At 45.0% G+C, this 14,266-nt stretch overlaps 1 protein-coding gene across 4 annotated transcripts in view; it reads right to left on the reverse strand.

Moving 5' to 3' along the window:
* The window catches only part of ALKBH8 (alkB homolog 8, tRNA methyltransferase), a 100,885-nt gene that overhangs the window by 24,230 nt on the left and 62,389 nt on the right, over positions 1–14,266 (reverse strand). For all 4 annotated transcript variants that reach the window (XM_030560755.1, XM_030560763.1, XM_030560746.1 and 1 more), the window contains one exon: positions 13,947–14,212. In XM_030560755.1, the coding sequence (XP_030416615.1) occupies positions 13,947–14,212 (266 nt within the window). The remainder of the gene's footprint in view (positions 1–13,946; positions 14,213–14,266) is intronic.

Raw genomic sequence — 14,266 nt, forward strand, 5'->3', positions numbered from 1 at the left:
GCTGAATGTTCAGTTGAGCATGCCTCAAGTCTAATCATTCTAGCAGCCAGGAGTTTTACACCTTTTATTATTTCCTTGAAGGGGGCTTGCATCTCAGGTTTAACTGGTTTTATTTTAGATAGCAATCCCCTAATGGCTGCCTTTGTGACACATACATTCTTATCTTTCTCCATTATTCTTTGTGAATTGAACACTGGCTCACAGGGAGTTCCACAATGGATGCTGCTACATCTCTCTGGTTGCTTGCAAAAACACACTTAATGTAAGCATTGCATTTCTGTACAATCCTTCCAGGGTTGCAATCTTTAGACACTTGTTAGTTGCAGTTTCAGGGTCTTCTTGATTTTCTAAGGCCTCAGCTACACTTCAATTTCAGTCACAGATGTAGATCCACCAGGACAAGCCACTTAATGTAGACATGGTTTACACTAGCATATCCAACTCTGTTTTACACCAGAGTAAGCTGCACTGGCAAAAATCATGTCTGAACTGGGGGTTGCAGCTGGGCAGGTGAAACCCCATTGTAAACAAGTTCTTAGTCACTTTAACGGCCACATGTGGGCTGTGGAAGAGCAGTGCTGCCTAGGAGTGGTCCATACAACCCTTTAGACTGAAGAGAGAAATTGAAGAACAAAAGGGAAGTTATAGGGAAGGAAGGTGGGGATGGAGAAAAATGGGCAGAGTGGTAATTTGTAAGCATTTCCAGCAGCCCCACAGGCGGATTCTTTGGGGGTGGGGTGGGGAAGAGCATGAAGCAGACCTATTGTCACTACTGGGCTTCTAGCAGCCCAACTGCCATTGTTTCATCCAGAGATGGCTGCATTTCAGTGGTGAGTAAAAGGATTCTAATAGCATATAGTTAGTAAAGTCATGTGGAATGGAACATAGGGACAAAAAATGCTAAATAAAGATATTATTAATGGCATCACAACCTGGGAGAGGCTAAGTCCTCAGCCAAAATTAGGTAGAGATAGATAAAAACACTATTATGTTGCTGTGACAGAATAAACCCCTGTGTTCACACACTACATGTTGTTGTAATAATGTCTATACAAGGTATGCCTTGTGAGGTAACATTTAAAAACTCATAATTTGCTGATCAATAATATGGCAAAATGCACATAGCAGTGTTGTATATAAACTTATGAACATAAGCTGAAATCATGACTGAAGTATGTTTCCAAGATAAGTCTAGGAAGTGGCTAAACCAATTCCTTGGAGACAGAGGGCAAGTTGACGCCTCAGCCAGGTGTCAACAAGGCTAATGGACCATTCCCTGCTAAGTGGCCATTCTTTGGCAAGGGAGGGGGCAGCAGGGACAAAAATCTACATCTTAGCAAAGAAACAGCATGGAGTGTCCTTTCTTCACCAGACTGCCTGTAGCCTTGCTCCCAGCTGGAAATGCTTCTCAGAGGGGGGGACAGGACTATAAAAAGAAGGGGCAGACACCCCAAAACACCCCTTTCTCTTTCTCCCTGCCACCTCATTCTTCACACCTGAGAAGACAAAAGGAGACAGCCATTGGACTCTGGAAGGGTCTAGACCTGAGAGTTTGGGCAATAATCTGCTGGAACATATGGTGAGAAAGTCTGCTTTGCAACTAAGTTAGTTTCTTAAGTAGATACTAGTAAACGTGTTATCTTTATTTTTTCCTTATAACCAGTCTGACTTTTATGCCTCATTACTTGTACTCATTTCAAGTCTCTCTCTCTTTGTAGTTAACAAACTTGTTTTATTGCTTTCTCTAAGCCAGTGTGTTTAAATTGAAGTGTTTGGATAGCTATTAAAAAAAATAAAATGGCATATTATTCCTTTAAAGGAATACCAGATTTAATACATTTGTACTGTCTAGGAGAGGACTGGACAGTACAGGACAGACATTTCTGGGGGAAGATCTGGGTCTGGGGGCGGGAGGGAGGTGTTGGGGTCATCCTGCCACATAGCCCAGGCTGGTAAGAGCCACAGCGAGGCTGGCTGGCTGCGGCACCCACAGAAATAGCTGGGAGTGACACACATGCCAGAGGCTGTTTGTGAACAATCCAGGTGGGAGGCTGTAACAGCAAGGCATTGTACAGGGCATCCCAGGTTACAGAGCCAGGGTGACACAGCTGCTCATTAGTCTGGACTGTGCCCTGGTATATCACAGTATTTCATCATTATGTATATTCTTTGTACTTTACCTCATTATAACTAACTCCACCTGGTGGAATTAGTTCATTTAAATCTCTTGGAACCTGACTGATTCAGCTCATCAGATGCTGATAGAGAGACCGACATCTAATTCTGAAATCCAACCAGCAAATGAAATTATATGTCTCCTCAGAGAAACATTTCAGCTATAACTAATAGCATGAGAGTCTCAAGGAACCAAATTACATTCTAGCAAGCGTCCGCACATACACGCACGCACACACACACAGAGCAAGAAAGATGACTACAACCACAGCGAGAGAGAAAAATCCCCTTGCTTTAGCTGGTCTGAGTCAGACCTTTAGCATTTCTTTCACGTAGTGTTTTGTTTTCTACCACACAGAACCAAGATGCCTTTGGAAATAACATGCTGTGTCTAAAATGGGAGGTTCATCTCTCACTGGCATAATATCAGAATCAACTCATATTCATCAGTATGTTCACTTGTTTTGTGCTCCTTGCTCACCTGTTCTTTTGGAGCTCTCCCTTCATCCCCCAGCTACCCCACCCCAAGATCTTTCACCCTTTCAGTTACTCTTTATTGAAAGAGCAGGCAATGGAGGCTCCCCAGAACAGACTGCCTGCTCAGTCTTTAGTCAGTGCAGTCTGACCACTACCCAACACAGAGAACTGGCTCCAGGGATACTCCGTAAGTCAGTTCTTTCTATCTGCTTTCACATTCCACCAGGCTCACTGAAATGCCATCTCCTCTGGGAAGATGGCATACCGAATGCAGCCCTGATACTTTCACCAACTTGCACTAATAATGCACCAAACCTTTTACTGCCCTTCCTGAAAAAAGGTACATTTTATGTAAAAGCAGCAAAGAATCCTGTGGCACCTTATAGGCTAACAGACGTTTTGGAGCATGAGCTTTCGTGGGTGAATACCCACTTCGTCAGGTGCATGTAGTGGAAATTTCCAGGGGCAGGTATATATATGCAAGCAAGCTAGAGATAATGAGGTTGGTTCAATCAGGGAGGATGAGGCCCTGTTCTAGAAGTTGAGGTGTGAAAACCAAGGGAGGAGAAACTGGTTTTGTAGTTGGTAAACCATTCACAGTCTTTGTTTAATCCTGAGCTGATGGTGTCAAATTTGCAGATGAACTGAAGCTCAGCAATTTCTCTTTGAAGTCTGGTCCTGAAGTTTTTTGCTGCAGGATGGCCACTTTAAGGTCTGCTATAGTGTGGCCAGGGAGGTTGACGTGTTCTCCTACAGGTTTTTGCATATTGCCATTCCTAATATCTGATTTGTGTCCATTTATCCTTTTCAGTAGAGACTGTCCAGTTTGGCCGATGTACATAGCAGAGGGGCATTGCTGGCATATGATGGCGTATATTACATTGGTGGATGTGCAGGTGAATGAACCAGTGATGGTGTAGCTGATCTGGTTAGGTCCTGTGATGGTGTCGCTGGTGTAGATATGTGGGCAGAGTTGGCATCGAAGTTTGCTGCATGGATTGGTTCCTGAGCTAGAATTACTATGGTGCGGTGTGCAGTTACTGGTGAGAATATGTTTCAGGTTGGCAGGTTGTCTGTGGGCGAGGACTGGCCTGCCACCCAAGACCTGTGAAAGTGTGGGATCATTGTCCAGGATGGGTTGTAGATCCCTGATGATGCGTTGGAGGGGTTTTAGCTGGAGACTGTATGTGATGGCCAGTGGAGTCGTTGGTTTCTTTCTTGGGTTTGTCTTGCAGTAGGAGGCTTCTGGGTACACGTCTAGCTCTGTTGATCTGTTTCCTTATTTCCTCGTGCGGGTATTGTAGTTTTGAGAATGCTTGGTGGAGATTTTGTAGGTGTTGGTCTCTGTCTGAGGGGTTAGAGCAGATGCGGTTGTACCTCAGTACTTGGCTGTAGATAATGGATCGTGTGATATGCCCGGGATGGAAGCTGAAGGCATGAAGGTAGGCATAGCAGTCGGTAGGTTTTCGGTACAGGGTGGTGTTAATGTGACCATCACTTATTTGCACCGTGGTGTCTAGGAAGTGGACCTCCCGTGTAGATTGGTTCAGGCTGAGGTTGATGGTGGGGCGGAAGCTGCTGAAATCGGGGTGGAATTTTTCCAAAGTCTCCTTCCCATGGGTCCAGATGATGAAGATGTCATCAATGTAGCGTAGGTAGAGAAGGGGCGTGAGTGGACGGGAGCTGAGGAAGCGTTGTTCCAGGTCGGCCATAAAAATATTGGCATATTTTATGTGATACTCCAAATCCTGGCTGATTCTAGACTGGGAGGGGAAACGGAGTGGGGAGAAATAGACCCATGTCTCACTGCAGAAAAGGTAAAATGCTATATCAGAATAATTTAATACTTAAATTAAGTAAATCATTAATTAAAGTTTGTAAAATACTTTGAGATCCTTGGACAAAGGGTGCTATAAAAGTGCAAATTTGCTACACTAAAACCCACCATTTTACATCTTATTTATTACCACATTTCTGACTAATGTCAATATTCTTGCCAAGGTCTACTTGATACACTTTCACACAGTCACTGTTTGTTTGCATTTTCCATCAATGTGCCAGCCCAATTAAAAATGGAAACTCTGAAAATGCAAGGCTACAATCCCCTTCAAGCGTATGCTGTAGCCCTTTGAGGATGCTGTACCTTCCCATGTGCATTCACACATGACCACCCCTGCTTCGGCATGCTGGAAACCTGGAGTCAGATCCAAAGCCCATTGAATTCAATAAGAGTCTTTGCATTGACTTCAGTGGGCTTTGAACTTAGGTCATTTTACTGGCCTAGGCTGAAATATGACATTATAAGAAAACAAAAGCCTTGGACATAGATATCAAAGTCGTACTTAAAAACAATGACATAAATGTAACAAAAACCAGCTAAAAACCCCAGGGAATTGTTTGGTGAAAATCAGTTTCTGTGGCGCCTTAGCATACATTACAACAATGAAATACCTGTGGGAGCCAAAAAAGCACTGGGATCTCATATTTTATCAGATGCACTATCTTCTGTCAGTGTCTGTCCTAACTAAATGAGGCTCTGATTCCATCTCTCACTCAAAATTCTTCTCCTGAGTTTCTGATTGTCATGCAATTGCTGTTCTCTATTGTAATGGAATAATACAGCCATTACAGCATAGCTGGTTTCATTGAGTGTGCCTGAACTCATGCTAATTTCATTGTCACACAGTAATACCTGACTAGACAAGGCTCTGTGTAATCATCTAAAGAAAGTCAAGCAAACACAATAGCACAGACAGCCGTGGGGACATTTTCAGACAGTGCCTAAAGATTAAAACACCATGAGATGTACCTTAACTTTGAATTGCTGTTAGAGTTGCTATTTAAAGTACCCTTTCTAAAAATGGGCTGTAACCTCTATAGCACACTGCCTACATACAGAAACTACTTGTCTCAGTTCCTTCTCTTTGCTTTCCAACATCTGCAGGTCAAAATAATTCAGGCTGCATAGCAGCATTGATATATTTGTGCCTTAATAAAATAACTCAATTTCTCAGAAATGTGTCACTGCCTCCTGTCCTAGAGTACCTGCGTTGAGAGTTCTGAACAGGTGTTATGAATACTGAGGGACCTCTTAAAAGGAACTAATAAGTATTGTCATGTAAGGGCAGACCACAGTTACTGAGAAAAATGCTGGGTCAAATACCTCCCTCAGTCAAGGGAGTGGGGAAATGGAGGAAAGATTTGATTCTCTGTGGGTATGTCTACATCTACAATTTTGCAGCGCTGGTTGTTACAGCTGTATTAGTACAGCTGTATAGGGCCAGCGCTGCAGAGTGGCCACACTGACAGCAACCAGCGCTGCAAGTGGTGTTAGATGTGGCCACACTGCAGCGCTGTTGGGCGGCTTCAAGGGGGGTTCGGGGAACGCGAGAGCAAACCGGGGAAGGAGACCAGCTTCGCCGCGGTTTGCTCTCGCGTTCCCCGAACCCCCCTGCAAACCGCATGGAAGGAGACCTGCTTGCTCGGGGATTCGGGGAACGCGAGAGCAAACCAGGGAAGGAGACCAGCTTCGCCGCGGTTTGCTCTCGCGCTCCCCGAACCCCCCTGCAAACCGCAGGGAAGGAGACCTGCTTGCTCGGGGATTCGGGGAACGCGAGAGCAAACCGCAGGGAAGGAGACCTGCTTGCTCGGGGGTTCGGGGAACGCGAGAGCAAACCGGGGAAGGAGACCTGCTTGATTACCAGAGGCTTCCTCAGGTATGCTGGGATACCTGCTTATTCCACGGAGGTCAAGAAAAGCGCTGGTAAGTGTCTACACTTGATTACCAGCGCTGGATCACCAGCGCTGGATCCTCTACACCCGAGACAAAACGGGAGTACGGCCAGCGCTGCAAACAGGGAGTTGCAGCGCTGGTGATGCCCTGCAGATGTGTACACCTCCTAAGTTGCAGCGCTGTAACCCCCTCACCAGCGCTGCAACTTTGTGATGTAGACAAGCCCTGTATCTTACTCCTAGGGGAAATCTGCACCAACAAATTAAAAATTATGTGCCAAAAAATTAAAAATTCTGCACACAATATTTTAAAAGTCTGCAAGGTTTATTTCTCAAAATAACACTACATAATCACACCAGTTCAAATTATTTTGGTAATTTATTTCAAAATACCCATTAGCAAGTATGTCTGAAACAATACAGACACACACAAAAATTCCCCCTGGAGTTGAGTGTTAAAGAAACTCCTACGACAACCCAGTTCCTGTTTCTCTGCAGTGTCTTCTATGTGTGAGCTCTCTTCCGTTGGCAAAGAGCAATTAGATGAGAGATCTTACAGCAGTACATCTGCATTGGTATAACTGTGCTGCTGTAAGGTCACTAGAATAATAGAATCATAGAAGATTAGGGTTGGAAGAGACCCCAGGAGGTCATCTAGTCCAACCTCCTGCTCAAGCAGGACCAACCCCAACTAAATCACCCAGCCAGGGCTTTGTCAAGCTGGGCCTTAAAAACCTCTAAGGATGGAGATTCCACCACCTCCCTAGGTAATCCATTCCAGTGCTTCACCAACCTCCTAGTGAAAATGCTCCAGATGTGGCCTCACCATTGTCGAATAGAAGGGAATAATCACTTCCCTCAATCTGCAGGCAGTGCTCCTACTAATACAGCCAAATATGCCGTTAGCCTTCTTAGCAACAAGGGCACTCTGCTGACTCATATCCAGCTTCTCATCCACTGTAATCCTCATGTCCTTTTCCGCAGAATTGCTTAGCCAGTCAGCTCCCAGCCTGTAGCGATGCATGGGACTCTTCCATCCTAAGTGCAGGACTCTGCATATGTCCTCGTTGAACCTCAACAGATTTCTTTTGGCCCAATCCTCCAATTTGTCTATGTCACTCTGGATCCTATCCCTACCCTCCAGCATATATACCTCTCCCCTCAGCTTAGTGTCTACACCCCAGTAGTGTAGACATACCCTAAGTAGCCGGTTACCTTGGTCTCTGCACCCCCTGTTGCTTGCACAGTCGTTTGTGAGAGTGCTGATGACAAAATGGATGAGGTGGCAGTTTTAACCTGTACCCCTTTTTATGTGGTGCTTCCTCTATAGGGCAGTGGTATTGATGCACAGAGAACAAAGTGTTGTTCTCACGTCCTTAAAAGAGTGAAAAAACTCAGTCCTTTTCCTTAAACAAGTTAATTTCATCAAAGGGCAGGGTTTCAATCGTACTTTGTACCTTCCTAAGTGTAACCCTTCTGCCTGTTGGAATTGGCGACAACAAGGGCCAGGTTCAATATCGAGGGGTTCCCCTTGAATAATACAACACAAAATTGGCTCGAGCCCCCACCCAGTAACCTGGGACAATTACATACCACCCCTTGGGTGCCTCTGAGAGGCAATACTTCCTCTCTTGCAAGCACAGAGTCTGTGTGTAGAAAAGAAACTTTTAATAAAAGGAGGGAAACCACCACAAACAGGTTAATAAACATAAACAATGAGCAAAAGACCCACCTCCAAGTAAGTTGGACAGTGTCCTTTTCCCCTCAGGTTCTTAAGTCCAGTGACCCAAAAGTCCCTTTAACATGCCTGACCCTTCTCTCCACCCCACTCACAGTTGCTGTCCTTGATCAGTGCATACCCAGAGGTGCATTTGCAGAGTTCACCTCCCACCTGGTTGGAGTGGGGGGTAAGAAGGCACTTTACTTGTTTCACTGCCTGGGCACTTGCTCTCCTTTCCTCTTCGCTGGCCACACTGCCAGCGTTCCACTCCTCTTTGTTGGCCGCTCTGTCGGCCAATCACCACGCCTCCCCACCAGTCACCCTGCTGGCTGATCACTGAGCCTCTCCGCTGGCCGATCACAAGGCCTCTCCACCATTCACCTTGCCAGCTTATCTCCACACCACTCTGCTGGCCACATGGCCAGCCACTTGCGAATCTGACAGGATGTCTTCAGGTTTCACCACTTAACACAGCTCTCAGCAATTTCAGTTGTTAGCGGGGGAGCCTTTCTGCTGGTACACAATGGGCAGTCTCTTGCAGCAAATACACTGTCCCAAAGCAGGTCTAATGCTTAGACCTAGGTATCAGTGATTTCAGCTCTGCAGTGGGTAACAAGACTCTCAACTGAGTCTAAATTAGCTTTGTTATTACACAGTGGAGAGAGGAAATGTCAAATGGTGTCTGGGGCCCTTAAGCAGGGCTCCAGCTACCACATACAAGTACCTGTCCCCACACTCTCTCCACTCACTGGACTTTGGAACCTATATCCCCTGCCTAGTGAGTGCCGTTTAGTTGAGGGTGAGTTCCTCAATCAGGGTATGCCAAGTAGAGTTCTGCTGCTCTTGATTCACACAACAAGGATAACAACACTTTATTACTCTTGCCCCAATAAGGAGGAGACTGGAGATCCCACACCAGCCAAAAGTGACCATTTGGGCAAGCAATCCCAGCATGCTGAGCAGCTAGGCAGAGTGGGTGTGCCCATGCAAATGAGATCGGATCCTCTTCCACAGCTCATCACTAGATGTCAGGGGAGAGCTCATTCAGACTCTGCTTACATAAGAGAACATGAGGATTGTAACCAGGATTCTCTCCTCGTAACAACTGCAGCAGCCATCCCTCTGGCAGCAGTATCAGCAGCATCTACTGCAGCCTGAAGCAATGTTTTGGCCACAAATTTACTCTTATCAAGTAGGTTATAGAATTTGACTCTATCGTCCTGAAGCGGTTTATCTCTGAAGTCCAAAAACTTCATATAACTGGTGAAATCACATTTTGCTAACAGGGCCTGGTAGTTAGCAGTTCAAAATGTAAGTCTTGTCAAGGAGAAACCTTTTCTCCCTAGGAGGTTGAGGCATTTGGCACCCCTGTCCAAAGGTGTTTTCTTAGGGTGTTGCAGCCTAGATCTCTCAGTGCCTGCTTGTACCATCTTGGAGTTAGATGCTGGGTATGAGAACAAAAAATTTCTCTCTAGGTGGGATGAAATGGCATTTCTCTGCCTTTTTTGGGATGAGACTGCATGAAGCAGGAGTGTATCATGGTACCCTGGCTGAATCCATAATTGCCTTAATGATGAGAGGACGACTCAACTGGGACCTGAGGGTTGCAAGATGTCCAACAGCCTATGGTGAGGTATTTGGAGGACCTTCTTGAGCACAGTCTGGAGCTCAGATACCACTTTTTGTACAAGCACCTGATATTGATTGTGATCATCCGGGAGAGATGGTGAAGACTGGGTGACAGCCTCACCTGGGGAGAACAAAGAGATAGCTGCTGGAACCATCAGATCCAAATCAACTTCCTTCTCGTCATACTCTGATGGAGCCAGTTGGTGTTGGCTAGGATAGATAAAGTTCATGCATGGATCCAGGGTGCCTAAAGTAAGGACCCCCGAGGCCCAGTAAGGCCAATGGGAGGGGTCAATAGGTTAGGGCCGACTCCATAGCATTGAGAACCATCAGGCCCTTGGAAAGTCCTATCTTGGCACAGAACTGAAACTCAATCTCCTGGAGCTTCTGTCTGGACTCGCCTGCCTATGTAGGGTTAGAGGTTCATCTGGGGCCTCCAACTCATTCAATGAGAGGGTTGGTTCCCAACCGACCATTACAACCGTTGGTACCGATGGATGGGTACTCAGGTTCGTTCTGTGTCCTTGATGTGGGTTCTTCTTCGGTGTGACACTATCTCTAAATACGGTCCCGAGGGAACAGGCAACCAAGGATAAGGGTAAAAATGTCCTCCAGGGAGACGTAGGTCTCAGATCTTCTTAGGGTGCAGGGAGTATTGGTTATAGTGGGCATTGGATCCTTCTGGGGCTATGTTGGTACTGCCACAGAGTCTGATCTGGATGTTGAAGGTAGTGGATGCCAGTCCTTTGGTTTATATGTCGACACTGAGATCAGTGTACACATGTCACGGAGCATCACATTCTTTAGAAAAGGTTTACCCAGACCTAAGTCTATCTGGCCCCATGTATGAAGACTCACCTGACTTGGATGGAGTCAGGGAGGGATCCTTTCTTTTCAGGGCAGATTTTGAAGAGGAACTGTCCTATGCTTGTGAGTGTCCCCTTGCTCTCATGAGAAGCCTTGGATTCTTTAGGCTTGGAAGTTGTAGATTCATCTCCTGAGTTCATGCCTGGAAGGTTGCTGCCTGTTAGTCAGGACCGGTGTGCGTGAGGGGGTCTCCCCAGCCTGGATCCTACTGGGGAGTCTCATGGCTTTTTTTTCCATGAGGTGCTTCCTCAGTTTGAGCTTTCAACCGTCATGAGTCTGGGGAGGGAAGTAGCAGCAGATAATGCACTTAACAAAGACGTGAACTTCACCAAGACATAAAAGGCAGTGTTGGTGTTTGGCGCTCTCTGAAAAGGAGAGGGGGCAGAAAACACACTTCTTAAATTCCAGGACTCTGGCCACAGTTCTTCCCCTCAGAGGAGAAATTCCCCAAGACAGGGAAAGAACTAACTAAACTACACTACACTAAGTACTAAAACGATAAATTCTAAAATAGTGAATATATATCTATATCTATGTCCATATAGATAGATATAGATATAGATAGATATAGACATAACAGCAAATCAAAGAAAGAAAACAACGGAAGTAGCTGCAGACACAGAAGATTGCAACTCAGGCCGTGCGGCAGTGAGAAGGAACTGGAGGGAGAGGTGGCAGTCCCTACTATCCCTTATATGCTTGAGCTGGACCCCAAGGAGAGCAACTGCGCATGTGTGGACCAATGGACACTCTTACTAAAGATCTCCGGACTCAGGTGCATGGTGTGCATGCATATCCATGGGTGGAATACACACAGGGACCATCACTTGAACTTTTTCTCTCTAGTTAGACATGCAGATTTTTCTTTCTGAAGAGCACTCAGTCAGGAATGAAAGACTGCAACGTACTTGACATACCAGTGGACTAATGATTAATTTCAGGCCAGAGGAGTCAGGCATGCCTGCTTATAAATCAGTTGGTTCTTTCTGACTTGTGACATCAGTAATGCAAACAGCTTTATTACAAATACTTGCAGAGCTTTAAATAATAGCTTATGTTTTATAGCTGAGTATAAGTAGGACAAACTCCTGAAACAGATAAACAAGTCAGACTTCTATTAGTACTAATGACAATATTTCACATTGTAATGATGTTTTCAGCCTGAAGGATTCCAAACTGTTTTACAATCTAAACACATAAAGGAATCAATTCATTGCTCAAATGCAGACATTTCTGTGCTAAAGGACAGCAGCAGATAGCATGCTGTACAACACCGAGGAGGGTTTTTTAGCCAAAGAATTAAGGGAAACCTGTAGCTCTACAAAAAGTGTCATGGTATCTTTTAACTTTGAAATATCTGCATTTCTACTACACTGAAAAAAATAATCATTTATCTAATATTTGTATGTGTATGTCATTGTGTCGGGAAAGGCGGAGAGGGAGTGTGGGGGGATGTGCCAGAAGGTAGAAGATACAGTTGAGTGACAGGATACAGGAGATTAGTGAATGTTAGTGATAGAGGGTGTCTTTGATGATGGGAAAAGAGAAAGGGATCGATAAGGAAGATGAGAGAAAGAACGAGTGACTGAAGGGAGACAAGAAACTGCAAGAACACAATCACATCAATGAAAGGAGAAGGGTCAGAGGAAGAGAAAAAGGGCGATGGAAAAATTACCCACCACAAAAACTGGTATGAAAGGAAAAGAGAAACAAGGATGAAATGTTACACCAAGATTTATTGAGCAGAAAGGAGATTAAAGGGGAACAGAAGCAATAATACATTGGAGGCCAAGTAGGCCAGATTGTTAGCTTGCATAAATCAGTGTAGCTCCATTGACTTCAGTAGCTCTATGCCAATTTTAACCAGTGAGGATCTGGTCCAGTATGTTTGGTTTTTTTAAACGACTACTGAATGGCGTGCAAACTGTCAAAGGTGACATTAAATAAAATGATAAAGAATAAAATGTGGCTAGAAAAGGTGAATAAGGAGACAGGAGAACCATGCTGCAGGAAGTTCACCTTGGGCAGAAAATTGCCTACAGCTGCCCCTATTATGCATGCCACACTTGCACTTCAAACCACTGCTGTGGGAGCGTTCCCAGAAAGTTTCCAGTGTAGACATACCCTTGGACTACAAACTCTTCATGGAGGTCTTGACTTTGCTTCTTCCATGAGTACTTTGGCACATTAGACATAAATACCACAAATAGAAAAATCCACAGAAGGTGTGGCACCGACTGACTATAAATTATGCCAGTGTGTTAGCATCTGTCTCGAGCAAAGTGTATCTGTGGAGAGATTTAGTGGACGTTATACACTACGGGGATCTGATGTCATACCCTGTTCGATCAGCAAGAGGCACTCTACTGCTATCTACTAGCATACTTGGGAACTAGATATTTTTATACAGACACATCTCTCTGGCATATTTTTTAACAATTCTGCTTTTTGATATTTAATAGATAAAGATGTATCACTTGCATAGGGTCAAATGCTCCCCGCCACTGTGTAATGTAGAAGGAAACAAAAGAGCATAAAGAAGGGGTGAAATGTCACAAAAAACAACGGGGGGGGAGAATGGTGGCTTAGTGGCAGCTCCCTTCACCCCTGAGAACTCACAGAAGCCCTCTTTGAGTATGCTGCATGGCTAGGGTTTGGGGGGAAGAGAGGACTGGGAAGCAGTCACTTTACTTGCAGGCTCCCCTCAAAACCTGGTAGAGTTCTAATTGAAAGTTTGTGTTGAACTTGATGCTCCTTGAAAACTCCACTTTCTTCTCTTCACTTCTGTACACACTCAAGATGTGTTTGTGTAGGGGTGAGGGCTGTCGTGCAGTCATGACGAGGACAGCCAATGGAAGCCCAGTTCCCAAGTAAGCCACGCTGCCAGAGAAAGAGGACCCTGGTGCAGTATACAGAGGGAACACCTTGTAGATACACCTTGGAGATCTTATTGGTACTGCAGTTTCAGAGACATCCCCACATCCCTTCCATCCACTTTCCAAATGGAAAAATCTACCGGGACACCTGGAATTGTCTGACCATTTGCCCCTTTAGCAGGTTTTTCATGGCAGTGCTGAATACAGACCATTGTAATTATTCCCTACAATTTTCCACTACGACATACTTTGACTTGTAAACCAAAAAGAAAAAAAGAAAACGTGACAAATGGAATGTGCAAACTTAAAACAATCGGTAATTGCTCTTTGGGGCTGGGAGCATCTTTTAATTCTGTGTTTGTACAGTGCTTAGCACAATGGGGTCCCAGTCCATGACTGGAGATCCTAGGCATCACAGTAACACAAATAATAACAACAATAAGAGAAGACAAAGAACATCAGTGACTTACCATGTACAAGTCCTTGTTGATTCCAAGATATTTCCCATTTCCACAACCTATGTCAGCCACTATAGAGCCTTTTGGTAAAGTCCTAAGAAATTCAACAATTTTGGGCCATGGACTATGCCTGGTGCTGCTGAAGTGTGCTGCGATCTCTTCATACACCTTGTGTACATATGCTTGTTCCAGCTTTGAGGCCTGTGTCTCACTGTCATGGAATAAGGGTGCTTCCTCTCGCTGATGGCCTTGCTGACTGTCACATACAGAAGGGTAAACTAGAGTGTAGGAATAAGAAATCCAGATTGGAAACTTTTAACTTGTTGATTACA

This window comes from Gopherus evgoodei, chromosome 1 (genome assembly GCF_007399415.2).
Source record: "Gopherus evgoodei ecotype Sinaloan lineage chromosome 1, rGopEvg1_v1.p, whole genome shotgun sequence".
Taxonomy (NCBI): domain Eukaryota; kingdom Metazoa; phylum Chordata; order Testudines; family Testudinidae; genus Gopherus; species Gopherus evgoodei.